The 16,471-nt window shown below is 35.3% G+C and overlaps 1 protein-coding gene across 1 annotated transcript in view; it reads right to left on the bottom strand.

Moving 5' to 3' along the window:
* Positions 1–448: 448 nt before the first annotated feature.
* Positions 449–16,471, bottom strand: part of LOC115218542 (glycine receptor subunit alpha-1-like) — a 355,807-nt gene continuing 339,784 nt past the window's right edge. Inside the window, exons 7-12 of the mRNA XM_029788418.2 lie at positions 16,358–16,425; positions 13,930–14,156; positions 12,456–12,538; positions 6,196–6,327; positions 4,352–4,743; positions 449–1,474 (exon numbers count right to left, since the gene is read on the bottom strand). Of these exons, the coding sequence (XP_029644278.1) occupies positions 1,307–1,474; positions 4,352–4,743; positions 6,196–6,327; positions 12,456–12,538; positions 13,930–14,156; positions 16,358–16,425 (1,070 nt within the window). The 3' untranslated portion in view covers positions 449–1,306. The remainder of the gene's footprint in view (positions 1,475–4,351; positions 4,744–6,195; positions 6,328–12,455; positions 12,539–13,929; positions 14,157–16,357; positions 16,426–16,471) is intronic.

Genomic DNA, 16,471 nt, shown 5'->3' with positions numbered 1-16,471 from the left:
ATTCTAAAGCTCCCTTTAGATATTAACAAGAACAAAAGAACAAGATAAACAATAACATAATAATGATAATAATAATAATAATAATAATAATAATAATAATAATAATAATAATAATAATAATAATAAAAAAAATAATAATGATGATTAATCACAACAACATTAGTAGTATTAAACAAAAACTGAATAAAATATATTTGAATTAAAACAACTTAATAGAAAAAAATGAGGAACGTTAAAATATTAAAAAAAAAAATGTATGAAAGAAATTGGTTTTAGATCATAGAGCAACTGTTTTTGTGTTTTTCTTCGTTTTGAAACCTCGATTTAAAAAAAAAGAAGAAGGAATAAATAATGTGAATCAATAAAAAAAACCCAGTAACAGTAACAGTAACAAACAATATGAGAAGTATCAATAAGAGAATATTTGTCGTCTGCAATGTTCAATAGGTTTTTGAGTTAACTTGCGTGTAGGTTTTTTTTTTGTCTGTTTTCATCCCGGAATCGGAGCTGGAGCAACAGAGTGAGGGAATCTTACTATTGTATTTATCGAAAGACACACGTGATGAACCTCGGATTGCTGTGATTGGTCAATAAATGTACCTGAAAGCAACCGGAACTTTTGAATCTCTGCTTTGTTCTTATTCAGTGATACATTCTCTCTCTTCTTAGGATTAGCCAGAATTTCAACTGACGTCAGCCTCTCGAAAGAAAAAAACAAAACAAACTTTACAAATTAACAAAAAAGAAATGGAAAAATGGAAGTTAGAGAAAAAGAGACAGAAAACAAGTTTTCCCTTGTATAATAGTTATATATATATATATATATATATATATATATATATATATGTGGCAAATTTTAACTCCACCTCATGGTTTTTCCGATTTTTGTTTCGTAGTAGTTGCCGTTTTTTTTTTCAATCAAATATTGAGTGTTGGTAAATCCCTTTAAGGAAACAAATAAAATGTTTTCCAGATAAAAAAAAACCCAGGAAAATGAATAAAAAGTAATAGAGAGATATTCCAACAATATCACAGCAATTTAACACAAATGTTTGGTTCTGTAAGATGACTGCTGTTGCTTAAAATAGAGATTCAATTGGTAAAAACAGCAAAAAACAAATGAGAAAGAGAGAGAGAAAAGAAACGCGGAGATGTTAGCACAATATAGCGTTGTCCGTCCTATTTTTGCTATCCTTCCGCCTCCTACTTGTAGTTGGGTATTTGTTAATTGTGTTAAAAGTCAGTCATAGTTAGCTTCAGCTTTATCTCTCTCAGTATTTTTTAGAAATGTTTCTTGTTACTCGGTTCACTTTTGTGAATAGAACACCCAGTAGAGTGTAATAAACGTAAAAAAGCACGATGGGAATGCTACTCGAGATATAACATCGATTCGTTTAGCTTTTAGTTTAGATTTAGGTTCCGAGGTGCGAACATCAACGGGGACACCGTCGCTGGTACCGTTACTCCATGTAATCTGTTCGAAGAAAAGAAAAGAGAGAAGAAAATAGAAAAAAGAAACAAAAACCCCTCAAAAGCAAAGAAAAAAATCCGTAAAATACAACGAAAGAAACACAGTAACACAATCTCATACGGAACTGGACTGAATCGCTACTTGGTAATTGTGCCACATCATTTAAAGGCAGAAATAATTTTCACAGAGCAAAAATTTATGCCGTATGATAATTGATATAATTGTATTTGTTAATGTTGTTCATGCTAGGAGGTTACATTGAGTTATTTCCCTTAGCTAATTTTTGTAAGATTTATGCAAATTACCTTGCGTGTTTTACCATCTTTGTATAAATCCGAGTCCCCTGGTTGGTGGAGATAAGGTCGGACAATTGCTTTGTTGACGAACGATTTTGAGCCAGAAACACGTGGCCACGATGTCCTCTTATCTCCAGACAATAAAGCCTGTCATTTCATTTAACGGTAAGTCATCTTTAGAGAATCTTTGAGATTGTTTCTCCCTTCTCATACGGAGCTTGTCGGTTTCAGTTGCCATTTGGTAATTATGGCACATCCGTTGGCGGGGAAGATAAAGATAATTTTAATAAATCAAGTGTACATGTTGTATGGTATTTAATATACCTGTATATGTCTCTGTGATTCACATACATGCCACTGGCCACACTGAGTTCCCATAGCTCATTTTTATTTATATATATACATAAGTACACAAAGTTATCGTAGTTGTGGTTAACTTGCTTCTCCATGACTTAATGTTACGTGTCTATACCAAAATCTATGTTAATCCCAGTTATCAGAGAAATAAAAGAAATCTCTCTATGCTATAAGATACGGTTTTGTAAAGTCAACATTTGATCGGGCATACTCGTAGAATATAATGTAGGTGTTGTAATTCTTTGTTTCTGTGGGATCTATCTACTCCCTTTGAGTAGGGATTTAAGTTTGTTAATTCTGAAATTTGCTCAATTTTAAAAGACGTAATAAATTGCGTGCATGTATGTTTGTTTTCATAATGAGAATTGTAATTAACTTAATCAAGTGATCCTTCATGTTATCTGCTGGAAGGAATGTTTTAAAGGACTTATATTATAGAATTAGATGCCGTGCATGAACAAAACAATACTTGGCAGTTTTATGTAAAGTCAGAATGCGTTTCATTGTAACAAGTCTCAACAAACACGAATTATATTTAAACGTCAAATCAGAGGTTTTTAACAAATGTTCACACTTCAGAAAGTATCATTTAATATTTTGAAAAAGCAAATGTAGATTATATGTATATAAGATCGAAAGGTATTTGCCGATCCAAAATTCATTTGGAAACATACAAACAATTTATTAAGCATTTTACAATTTGAATAAAATTCAAACGTGACAAGCCGAAATGTTTAGTCTAAGGGAGTAACTCGACCGAACAAATATAAATCGTTGCCTCCCTTACGCTATTTTCCATGCATACACCCAGTAAGATATTGGCATCACTATCGTATATTCTGTAGCAGAGAGAGAGAGAGAGAGAGAGAGAGAGAGAGAGAGAGAGAGAGAGAGAGAGAGAGAGAGAGAGAGAGAGAGAGAGAGAGAGAGTGAGAGAGAGAGAGAGAGAGAGGGAGAGATTGAGAAAGATTGAGCACTACCAATCTGATGATTGTTGCTGAAAGCAAGGTTTTGTTATATACATGAAATTCGAAATAACAGAACAGTAGGTTAACTATAACCACTCGAACAATCACTTCACTCTCCTCCATCTTTTCATAATTTTTTTATTTCGCATGATGAGACACTCGCAACTTACTATCGCTCTCTCTCTCTCTTTCTCTGTATCTATATATATATATATATATATCTATAATATATATATATATATATATAGGCAATACAGGCACACACACAAACACACGCATGCACAAACATATATGCACACATTCATATCGTAGTACATACATCAGAATGCTTTCTAAAACAGCTCTAAAAGTTGTAATTTGAAGTCATTAGACAGATTCATGTTGTGGACATCTTGTTCATTGTTGATGAAGTCGATTCTTACTCCGCTTTAGTCAGGTACAGAGACATCCCCGGTTATATATATATATATATATATAGGTGAGAAAGTTGGTGTGTGAAAGCACGTGGTTGAATATATAGAAAATAGTAAAAAGGGAAAAAACTACAGAAGGCTTGTTTTAAAAGGTTAAAAAATATATATTTGAGTCATTATATCAGAAGAATGTTATAAATTTTTTTCATACAATGACATAGTTTTTGAAGAAATTTGAAAAGCTGAACGCGAAACCGGTCATTTCTTCAAAAACTATGTCATTGTATGAAAAAAATTTATAACATTCTTCTGACATAATGACTCAAATATATATTTTTTAACCTTTTAAAACAAGCCTTCTGTAGTTTTTTCACTTTTTACTATTTTCTATATATTCAACCACGTGCTTAAAACACCGAAACCAACTAACATCAAAGTAAGCAGTGTACCAGTACACCGTTTGAACACCGAGTACATGGGATCGATATGAGAGCGAACTCCATTCAAACTCTTGCATACAGTCGCGCTGAGTTATCAGCTCAAATATTTAAGCAGTAAATACCTATTTTCTTTACTACCCACAAGGGGATAAACACAGAGAGGACAAACAAGGACAGACAAACGGATTAAGTCGTTTAAATCGACCGACCCCAGTGAGTAACTGGTACTTAATTTATCGACCCCGAAAGGATGAAAGGCAAAGTCGACCTCGGCGGAATTTGAACTCAGAACGTAACGGCAGACGAAATACGGCTACGCATTTCGCCCGGCGTGCTAACGATTCTGCCAGCTCTTCGCCGCCTTTCAAATATTTAAGCAGTAAATATGTGAAAAGGGAATACTCACTGATTTCGATTTGATAAAACTTCCCTTTGTTTCCTTAGAAGGTACAAGTTTTATCATAATCCGTTTTACTTCTCGTCTCGAGTAGATGCTGACCAAAGCGTACTCTAGTAATGCCGCGAATACGAATACCAAACACGATACTGTCCACACATCGATGGCTTTGATGTAACTTACTGGAGGAAGAGATATGGCTGTGCTCTGACGTTGCGTGATCATCGTTAGAACGGTTGTACTACCCAGTGCTATTCTGGCGGGAACAGCATCAATTGGTAACCAGAAGGATACCCAAGAAATGACAACAATCAAAGTGCTAGGGATAAATACGTGGAGTAGGAAAAATTCAAACTTCCGATTAAGGTAAATGTCGGCTTGGATGCAGGTAAAATTGTTTTCTGTAGAGAGAAGAAATAAAAGAAGAAAGGAGCGTATTTGAGTGTGTGTATAGGAAATAATTATATCTAAGCATGTGAGTATGTGTGGTCGTGTATGTATGTTTATATGTAGTTACATATATATTCATAAATATAAACACATATCTATACATATTCACACACATTGGTCTCTCAGTGTGTATGTTTATGGATGTATGTATCATACGTAGCTGTATTTTATATTGTATTAATGTTTCACATGGCAAGTTTATGTGTATTTTTATCTTTTTATATGCAAGTGTATAGACAATTAATTATACATAATTATACATCCTGTCTGCGTATATAAATATATATATTTCATACATGTTTGTGCAGGTGTATATGCAGGGTGTGGCGAATAAACTGTCGTCTAAATCACGCAAGATTGAAAATAACACTGACATCTCGTTTTAACAGATACATACAAACATTTGTGTGTGTGTAAATATACATTAACTTACACATACGTGTGTATATACATACAAACACTCATTTTGCAAATTTATAAAGATACGAGCACATCTTCGTACGGAAAAAAGAGATTATACTGACGAGTTTCATCAACCACCCATCAAGGGACATGTACCTCCTCTTTCTTCCACCGACGAGAAGAAATTACAGAAAATTCACTTTTAAATCGAACACAGACTAGAAGTTACTTGTAATGGTAAAATTAATTTGCATTCTGTACCTTCTTCGGCGGCATGATTAAATCATTAATATATGCTTTTCCTCAGGTTAGCGTGTATTAGACAATCTAAACTAAGTTTTAAGTAGTTAAATTTGCAACATATACGAAGAGTTGTTTTTGTCTCGGTATACAAAAAATACAGGAGATTGTCTTGGTTTGTTTCATGGCATGTGGACCCCTCGTCAGTGGATAGGCACACCCTGATTTTGCTCTATCAACTAAAATAGCATTTAGCAAATAGCTATTTAGATCAGACGCGAGCCAGAGCTTAAACGCGAAAGCTAAAATGAATTTCAAACTTTGCGTTTGTTGAAGGCGTGATTAAATAATTAATAAATAAAGTTCCACAGCGAAAGGCTTAAAAACTATATTGGCTTCATCATAGACTTTCCAGTCGAGGTCCCGTTGTTCATAATTATTAATCAACCACGTCACTGATACACGGCGTCCAAATAAACTAGTCATTACAGGCAAGTTCTAGTTTGTATTTGATTTAAATAGCGATTTCTTATAAACTTTCTCTGTGTACTAAGATATGAAGAGATTCTTGCTAAGAGCCGCATGTAATGTCATTAGAGCAAAGTTTAGTTAGTGTTTCATTTAAATAGCGATCTCTTCTTGGGTAGCAAACTGAAAAGATACTTGTTTTCCGTTAAGATATTACTCTCAAACCCCAGAGTCGTTTTGTATTAATGGTACTGCTTATGTCAGGGTTACAGATACATTTGATAAACTCATACCTTCAAATTCTCCAGTGCAGTCTTTATTCTGGATGTTTCCGATTTCGAACTGGGCCATTTCCATTTCCTGGTTATATGTTATAGCGTTACCCTTTTCCCAGCGGAAGACTACATTGTCTGGAGTGTAGACAACTGAAAGAACAAGAAGACATTGCAATGTGAAATAAGGTCTCCGTAATTTTACCGCAAAGATAAATTTACTAAGGAAGATTTGGTCGTACTGGGGCTGTAGTTGGAGACACTTGGACACTTGCCCAAGGAATAAAGCAGGACTTCACTTGAAACTACGGGGTTGCAAAGTGAACTTTTTAAACACAATGCTATGCCTAAAAATAATGACAATATTAGTGATGATAGTGATGATGATGATGATGATGTGGCTAATATTACAAGTGGACTGGAAGCAAAGTCGGCCTCGGCGGAATTTGAACTCAGAACATAAAAGGTGGACGAAATGCCGATATGCATTTTTGTCTGGCGTGTTAACAGTTCTGCCAGCTCGCCACCTTAATGACGATGGTGATGATGATGATGAGGATGATGATAGTAACGACAACAACAATGATAATCCTTTCTACTAAAGGCACAAGGCCTGCCCGAAATTTTTGGGGAGGGGATAAGTCGATTACATCGACCCCTCCCCCCAGTGTTTCACTGGTACTTATTTAATCGACTCCGAAAGGAAGAAAGGCAATGTCGACCTCGACGGAATTTGATCACAACAGCAACAACAACAACAACAACAACAACAACAACAACAATAATAATGATGATGAGAACGACAACGACGGCGTTGATGACGACGACGACGATGTTCTTTTTGCGTAGGCAACACATTTTGAAGAAAAGTGGTCGACAATTAATTTGTTGACAGCTTATTATATATATCTTGACACATACATAAATTCATACAAACATACATACATACATACATACATAAATACATACATACATACATACATACACACTGATATGAATGTATTTGTGTGTGTTATTAACTGGATATTACATATTAGTATTCTATAAGATTCATAAAAATCAGTTATAATTTATCAGTTATTTTTTGAATATCATTCGTTGCGTAGCACTGACCTTTGTGTTATAGAGGTCTCTGGCCCCGAGATTAATATGAATGTATTTAAACAGTCTCATGAGAAGCTGTCAACTATTAAAAAAATATTTCGATTTGATTTTGTGCAAGCGAGCCGTGACGGAACCAAAAGTGAAACATATTTTATGTAGCTATATTGTATTCGGTTATGAAAACGCCAGAGGGGTTTTATTAAAGTGGAGTCACTTCAATGTTTTTAATATGTTCGAGATGTTTTATATATTTTCAGAAGTAAAATAAAATATGTATTACTGGTATTTCGAGAATCAGTTGGTGCGATACAATTTCGATATTTACGAAGATATTTTCTGATACGTGGATATAAAAAGTTTAACTTTGTCAGTTTAAGTGTTTTCGTATTTGCATTTTTTAGAATTAAAATTTTCTCAAGAATGCATAAATTACTGGATGAATTTAGTTGTGTACGGGGTCTGATCGAAAAGTATCAGGACTGGTGTGATAAAAAGAAAACAACACGTATCAATTTGGCATTTAATCTCCTATGAATCGAGTCCACTTCTGAAGCCATACGCTTTATCCAGCATCATTTCCATTGATGGAAACATTCCTGGGAACTCCTTCTTTGGCGATAGCGAACAACTGCCTCTTCACATTCTCTTAGATTTTCTCATTGTCTTGGAATCTTGTTCCTTTCAAGTGGGATTGGATTTTTGGCAAGATTCTTGGCCGTAATAACCTTCAAGCCGTGTTTATTTTCATGCACACACACATGTTTTCTCTGCCATGGTCTCTGTGGTGTGGTGAGATGACCACACTCTACACACTTTAATTTCAAGCTCTGCTTCAAACAACGGGAGCAAGAGACTTTGTGTCAAGGTCAACCTGTGCCAAGCGACTTTACTCTATGCACCTTAGCTCAGTTACCAAAGCGACATTCCCGATACTTTTTTATGAAACCTCGTATAAGATATTGTCTCCGAACACTGTCTTTGAATTTTTAATGCTTGAAAGCCAATAAACGTTGGTTTAGAAAATTCTTTGGAATGTTATAAATGGATAATCACCACAAATGTCTAATCGTAAACTGATATGTATCGAATCTAATGTAATCAAATCAGTTCTTATTAATATTAGCTGTTAAGGCAGCGAATTGGCAGAATTGTTGACACGCTGGACGAAATGCTTAGCGCTATTTCGCCAGTCGTTGCGTTCTGAGTTCAAATTCCACCGAGGTCAACTTCACCTTTCATCTTTTCGGGGTCGATAAATCGAGTACCAGTTGAGTACCGGGATCGATGTAATCGACTATTCTCCTCCCCCAAATTTCAGGCCTTGTGGTCCCTAATAGAAAGGGTTAGTGTTAGTTGTGATAATGGCTGAATAAGTTTGTGATTTCCCCCATATAATTGCCATTAATTGTGCATAGATATCCCAACGATATCCCACCAGCCGTTTACTGACGTGGCACTTATCATCTTTTCTTTTATCTTTTGTTTGTTTTAATCATTAGACTGCGGCCATGATAGAGCACCGCCAGGAAGAACTTTTAGTCAAACCAACCGATCAGCACTTATTTCTTTAAAAAGCCCGATACTTATTCTATCGATTTGTTTTGCCGAAGCGCTAGATTACGGGGACGAAAACATACCAAATGCGCCTGATGATGACTTTTCTTCAAAAATATTTACCATTTTTATAAAACAACATTAGAGTGGTTTCGCCTTAAGAATAACCGTTTATAAAGGACACACCAAAAAGTTTTAATTTTCTTCTCATAACGGAGTGTTTGAACAAAACCTCACCGAAAAGTTTTGAAGATATTTTACACAATAATCACTATTAATTCGTTCAACCCCACCCAAGGCACAGTTAGCAACGGTAACCAGCGTCTAAAAGTAAAAAATTTAAGAGCATAATTGTAACTAGTTATTTTAACAAATTGCATATTACAACATAAATCTGAATTTTCACCATATTATTTGATAAATCACACGATGGCGAGACTATAAACTATAAAGTGAATATGTGATATTCAAATATTCTACTATCAGTAATATACATACATACATACATAAATACATACATACATACATACATACACACACACACACACACACACACACACACACACACACACCACACACACACACATATATATATATATATATATATATAGGCGTGACTGTATGGTAAGAAGCTTGTTTCCCAACCACATGGTTTCGGTTTCAGTCCCACTACGTGGCAACTTGGGCAAGTATCTTCTGCTATAGCCTCAGGCCGACCAAGGCCTTGTGAGTGGATTTGGTAGACGTCGTATATATATATATATATATATATATATATATATATATATATATATATATATATATATATAGTGTGTATATATATATATATTAGTGTGTGTATATATATATATATATAATATATATATATATATATATATATATATATATATATACATATATTAGTGTGTATGTGTGTCTATGTGTCTGTGTTTGTCTCCCCGCATCGCTTGAAAACTGATGTTGGTGTGTTAGAGGTTCGGCAAAAGATGCCGATAGAATAAGTTCTAGGCTTACAACGAATATGTACTGGGATCGATTTCACCGACTAAAGGTGGTGCTCCAGCCTGGCCGCAGCCAAATGACTGAAATAAGTGAAAGAATAAAAGAATAACAAGAATATATAGAATTCTGAAAACTAATATTGAGTACGCTTTCGATTTAAGATTACTTTAAATTCGTATCGAATCACTCTTAAATGTAACAACTGAATCATGAATAACCGCCAGATATTTATTTTTTCACCAAGAATATGCCAACAGAAATATTTTAACAAATGGTTAACGCACAGCGCAGAAGTCTTCGTTGAAAGGATGCGCTGTTTGAGGAGACGTTCTTTTTCGACAAGGAAGACAAAGAACATACATGTAGAGAAACGAAGTTCTGCTTCAGGAACCGGAAATATCCACCAAGCAACAAACTACTCGAAACTTTTGAAACGGATGTCTATGAATCGGCGAAAAACATAACATCGAAGAACATAAACAATAGCTTCCAGCAGAAAATGGTGAACAGTATAAAGAATATTTAAAGGAGTCAAACAAGATAGTTCTAAAAACAGACAAAATGGAATAAACATGAAATGCACTATAAAATTTATATCTTCGTATCAAACAATATTACTAATAATTATAGAAATACGAATTATACATAAAATCTTATAAATAACAAGACTAGATCATAGCCCTTAGCCTTGACATATAATATAGAATTGAGGTTCTTGTATTAAAAACAAAAAAAACAACCCAAAACTTATAATCCTCGATACCAAGTGTGATAAACCTAGTGCTTGGAAAAATCCCAATATATTAAAAAAAAAAAACAGAATAAAGAATTAGGAAAATCAACCTAAAAGAAATCACCCACAAATCCAAGAACGTTCCAAAATTTTCCAGAATTTTACTTTGAAAAAATTGAATATCAATAATTAGTTGGTTTAGAAACATCGATTTTGCTTCCCAACCACATGCATTTAGGTTCAGTCTCACTGTATGGCACCCTGGGCAAGTGTTTTCTATCCTAACCGACATCCGAGTGTATTTGGTAGACGGAAACTGAAAGAAGTCCGTCGTGTATGTATATGTATATATATATAATATATATATATATATATATATATATAGGTTATAAAATGAGATAGGGGTTGAAAATTCAACCCACCATGGGATAATATATATCCAATATACTGCTAGATAGGTACCCAACAAAATTAATACATAGATGTTAAAAAATTGTCAAACAATCAGTTCATCTATTGCATTATATGGGTAAAGGTAATAATATTACCGTAAATTAATACTACAAAATTAGAGAATGGAGAAATATACTTAAATCAGTAAAACATCAACTATCCGATGATACTCAATCCATACTTTAATACACCATTACATATGAGTAAAGGCAATACATAAAATGAAATGAGATATACAGTAATAGTAAAAAGATAAAGAGATATAAGTAAAAAATTTTCAAATATAATATGCAAATTATTTGCATATTATATTTGAAAATTTTTTACTTATATCTCTTTATCTTTTTACTATTACTGTATATCTCATTTCATTTTATGTATTGCCTTTACTCATATGTAATGGTGTATTAAAGTATGGATTGAGTATCATCGGATAGTTGATGTTTTACTGATTTAAGTATATTTCTCCATTCTCTAATTTTGTAGTATATATATATATATATATATATTAGTCATAATGAGTATATTTAAACCTCTTCTAGGGATAATATATTAAATTTTGAAGGGGCATTTCTTCAACGAATATATAGAATATCGTAACATATCAAACATTTTTATCGAGTTAGAAGAGAGATCGAATGGATGCAATTCAGTTTATTAATAAATCAGCATTTTCACCAACAATTGTTTCATTTCACAAGCAAAATTTAAATTACAAATCATATATAAATATATAATTTTGCATTTTAAATTCCTTGTATGGAAAATCATCAGGGTATATATATATATATATATATATATATATATATATATGTATATATACATATTAATCTTTTCTACTCTAGGTACAAGGCCCGAAATATTGGGTGAGGGGGCTAGTCGATTAAATCGACCCCAGTACGCAACTGGTACTTAATTTATCGACCCCGAAAGGATGAAAGGCAAAGTCAACCTTGGCGTAAATGGGATTTAGAACATAAAGCAGGAAAAATTAGTCTAAGCACTTCTTCGATATGCTAAGGATCCGGCCACTCGTAGCACAATAGAAGCACAAAATCAGAAATTCAGGAAAGGTTAAGTCGATTTATATCGACCAGTAGTTGACTGGTACTATGTCGACCCCAAAGATATGATGTGAGGTAAGGTTGACTTCGGCGGGACTTGAAACCAGAATGTAAAGAACAATGTTGCACAATCTTGTTTGCTATGTTTGCAAAGTTTTCCCAATGCAGGCAGTCAGCAAAATCTCAACATTGCCATTAACAGCAGGAATAGTACCAATCGAAACAGCGCAAAAATGAAGTCTCCATTAGGTTTTTATCAGGAGGCAGGAAGAGAAATATTGCTTTCTATATTGGCCGCAAGGGCTAGCAGTAGAGTGATAGGGTAATACTTTATTGGCCACAGGGGCTAGAAGAAGAGAAATAATACTTACAACTTTTAATGACGACTGAACACACCTGCGTATCGAGTGGAAATTTCTCAAGTGTCATTGGACATGCCGATGTCATTGTTAGCCTTGAAAATAGAAAAAGAGAGAATGAAAGAGAGAGAGAGAGAGAGAAGGAGGGAGATAGAGAGAAGGAGGGAGAGAGAGAGAGAAGGAGGGAGAGAGAGATAGAAGGAGGGAGAGAGAGAGAATTTTGTTTGTGAAATGAAACAATTGTTGGTGAAAATGTTGATTAATTAATAAACTGATTTGCATCCATTAGATCTCTCTTCTAACTCGATAAAAATGTTCGATATTTTACGATATTCTATATATTCATTGAAGAATTACTTTTTCAAAATTTAATACATTATCCCTAGAAGAGGTTTAAATATCCTCATTATGACTAATATATGTTTACTCTGTAAATGTTTTTGGGTATAAAAATAGGTAGACTGATCGATAGATTGCTATGTTTGTCTGTTGGTAGATAGGTTATCACGTGCATATTCAAGAAATTGGTTAACAGTCATTGAGCTCCAATATGGCTGCATGGTTAACAATTTCGCTTTGAGATTATTTGATTTCTTAGGAAAATATCTTGTACCATAGCGTTGTGCGTGTGTGTGTGTGGGGGGGGGAAGCAAAGTTAGTTTCGGTAGGATTTGAACTCAGAACGTAAAGAGCAGGAAGAAATATCACAAAGCATTTTGCACGAAATGCAACGATTCTACCAATCCACATTCCTACATAATAATTATTTCAATTTTTTTCCACAAGGGCAGCTTGGGGGAGGTGAGGATGAGTCGATTACATCGACCCCAGTGTTCAGCTGGTACTTAATCTATCAACCCCGAAAGGATGAACGGCAAAGTCGACCTCAGCGGAATTTGAACTCAGATCGTAAAGACGGACGAAAAGGCGCAAAGCATTTCGCCTGGCGTGCTAACGATTCTGCCAGCTCACCGCCTTAAACAATCCTACATAATAATGCTTTCGAATGTTGGCACAAGACCAGGAATTTTGGGAAGGTGGAAAGTCGATTACATCAACTCCAGTATATGACTGGTACGTATTTTGTCGACCCGAAAAGGATGAAAGGTAAAAGTTTACCTCGGCGGAATTTGAACTTAGAACGTAAAGACGGACGAAATGCCGCTCAACATTTCGCCCGGCGTGCCAACGATTCTGCCAGCCCACCGCCTTCTTAACAACAATAATAATCCTTTCTACTATAGGCACAAGACCTGAAATTTTGGGGGAGGTGGCTGGTCAATTACATGTACCCCAGTATTCAACAGGTACTTATTTTATCGACCCTGGAAGGATGAAAGGCATTGTCGCCCTCGGCGCATTTGAACTCAGAACGTAAAGATGGGCGAAGTGCCGCTAAACATATTGACTGTCACGCTAACGGGTATGCCTTCTTAACGGCAATAATAATAAGAAGAAATTCCTCAACAAAATCTCTCTTACTTACCGTGCACGATATACCACTGTCCCATTCCGATGGAGGTGCATCATCTTGTTCGGTACTGTCACCTCATGGAAGGACGCCTTTTTTTCGTTAGCGAAATATAAATCAGGCACCCAAATACAATTCATGATACGGGTGTCGAGTTCTAGAATCTCTGCATTACTCATCCCAGTGTAATTCAATCTGGGGTCAGTCCATTTCTGCGTTATTATGAAGTTCATTGTGTAGTCCTGGATGACGGAAAGGTAAAATGGTTCAGGTGTGAGTGAAGCAAGAATCTCATATAAAATAAGAAACAGACACTGCAAGAAATCTCTCTCTCTTTCTCTCTCTCTCTCTTTCTCTCTTTCTCTCTCTCTCTCTTTCTCCACATTCTCTCTCTCTCTCTCTCACACACACACGTGTGTGGGACGAAATTTGCTCGGGAGGTGGAAACCCAATTTTTCAAGAGGATGTTCAAAAGTTTTCTTTGCCTCGCTTCCCAAAATTTTAGGGTTTTCATTTGCACGCCCCATTCTCATGCATACAAACACTTACACACACACACACACACACACACACAAGCAAACGAGCACATATGTGTTGGCTTGTCTGATAAATCCGTTCGTTTCTTTCCAATGTTATTTGAATTAACACGAAAAACACTTTTATCGCAAAGCTTTATGCTTTTCTTTAGCAGTTCTATTCTTCCTCGGCAAAGTTTCTTTGTTACTTTTGAAATTTGAATAAATTTTGCTTCATTTTAGAATATAACGAGAAAAATGAGACACCTGCTTCTATTCGCTTTCAATCAAGGTTCTAAAGCTGCCAAAACCACTCAAGAAATTTGTGCTAATACTGAAAAAAGTGCACAGAAATGGTTTTCACGGTTCACGGAGGAGTGGGTGGAATTCGATCTCAGTATTTTCACCGACCGACTTGTTCACTTCAATGGGAAACGATTGAACGAGATCATCGAAGAGTATCTGCACTAATCAATTAGGAAGTTGGTCCAGCACATGGGATGCTCTCGAGATGCGCCATCGTCCGTCTCTCGGTGTATGGAAGCCACGCGGCCAGAATAAAAGAGACAAACTCCAGCCCCCACGTCGCCAATGTGACCAAAAATGCTATCCAAGAGCACGAATATAGATGCTCTATCACACTCATCCTATTCTTCTGATATGGCACCTTCAGATTATTACTTTTTACAGTCGCTTTGCAACAGTCTGCGAGGCGATTTGTTCAACAATGACATGGAACAAGTTATTGGATTGTTGGTCAGAAGTCGTGAACAATGAAGGAAAATATATTTTTGGCACAAGAGCAGCAATTTAGGGTGGAAGGGGTTAATCGATTATATAGAGCCCAGAGCGTGACTGGTACTTATTTTATCGATCACAAAAGAGTGAAAGGCAAACTCGATCTTGGCGGAATATTCTTTTCTACTTTAGGCACAAGGCCCGAAATATTGGGGGAGGGGGTCAGTCGATTAGATCGACCCCAGTACGCAACTGGTACTTAATTTATCGATCCCGAAACGATGAAAGGCAAATTCAACCTCGGCGGAATTTGAACTCAGAACGTAAAGACAGACGAGATAACCCGTGCTAAGATTTCTGACAGATCGCCTCTTGGCGGAATATTGTAGGAGAATATATCCCTTTCTTCTCGAAAATTTTGGGAAGGGGGGCAGTCGATTAGATCGACCCCAGTACACAACTGGTACTTAATTTCTCTACCACGAAAGGATGAAAGGCAAAGTGACATAAAGACAGACGAAATAACCGCTGAGTATTTCGCCCGGCGTGCTAACGTTTCTGCCTGCTCGCCTCTTGGCGGAATATTAAAGGAGAATATATCATTCGCTGATATGTTAAAATTGTTGATAAAAACTAAAAATGAGAATAAATGAAACAAAAAAGTAAAGCACGAATATAACTGGCAAACCAACACATACATACATACATACATACATACATACATACATAACATACATACATACATACATACATACATACATGCATAAATACATACATACATACATACATACATACATACAAAAATACCCTGCTGTTGATGTTGAAATTCCAATGAAGGAGCCTTAAATCTAGGTTAGAAACCAGTTCTTTCTCTATTGGTAAGAAATTTTGAAATAAACTGAATAATGACATACATGCATATATACATATAGCCAGACAGACAGACACACAGACACACACACATACATACATACATACACGCGTGCATATATACCCGAATATACACGCATATGTACATGCACATGCATATATTTCTCATATAAGTTAGGGTTCTGCTTTTTTTGACGCTGAATAATGCGCGAATTAATAAGGATCAAAGTTTTTATTTATCGAGAAATCGTATCTGTTTATCCTTAATAAAAAGTAAAACTGAGTGTAATAAATAATAATTGAATTGAATGTCAGCTTACCATAGCCGATTCACGAATGGAGTCGAAACTGCTAATATAAATATGAACTTTAACTTCTGTTGGCACATCTAAAAAAAAGGAAATGTAAATGAAATGAAATGAAAGGTGAGCTGT

The sequence above is a fragment of the Octopus sinensis genome, linkage group LG13 (assembly GCF_006345805.1).
Source record: "Octopus sinensis linkage group LG13, ASM634580v1, whole genome shotgun sequence".
Taxonomy (NCBI): domain Eukaryota; kingdom Metazoa; phylum Mollusca; class Cephalopoda; order Octopoda; family Octopodidae; genus Octopus; species Octopus sinensis.
This window is presented reverse-complemented; position numbering and strand designations above follow the sequence as displayed.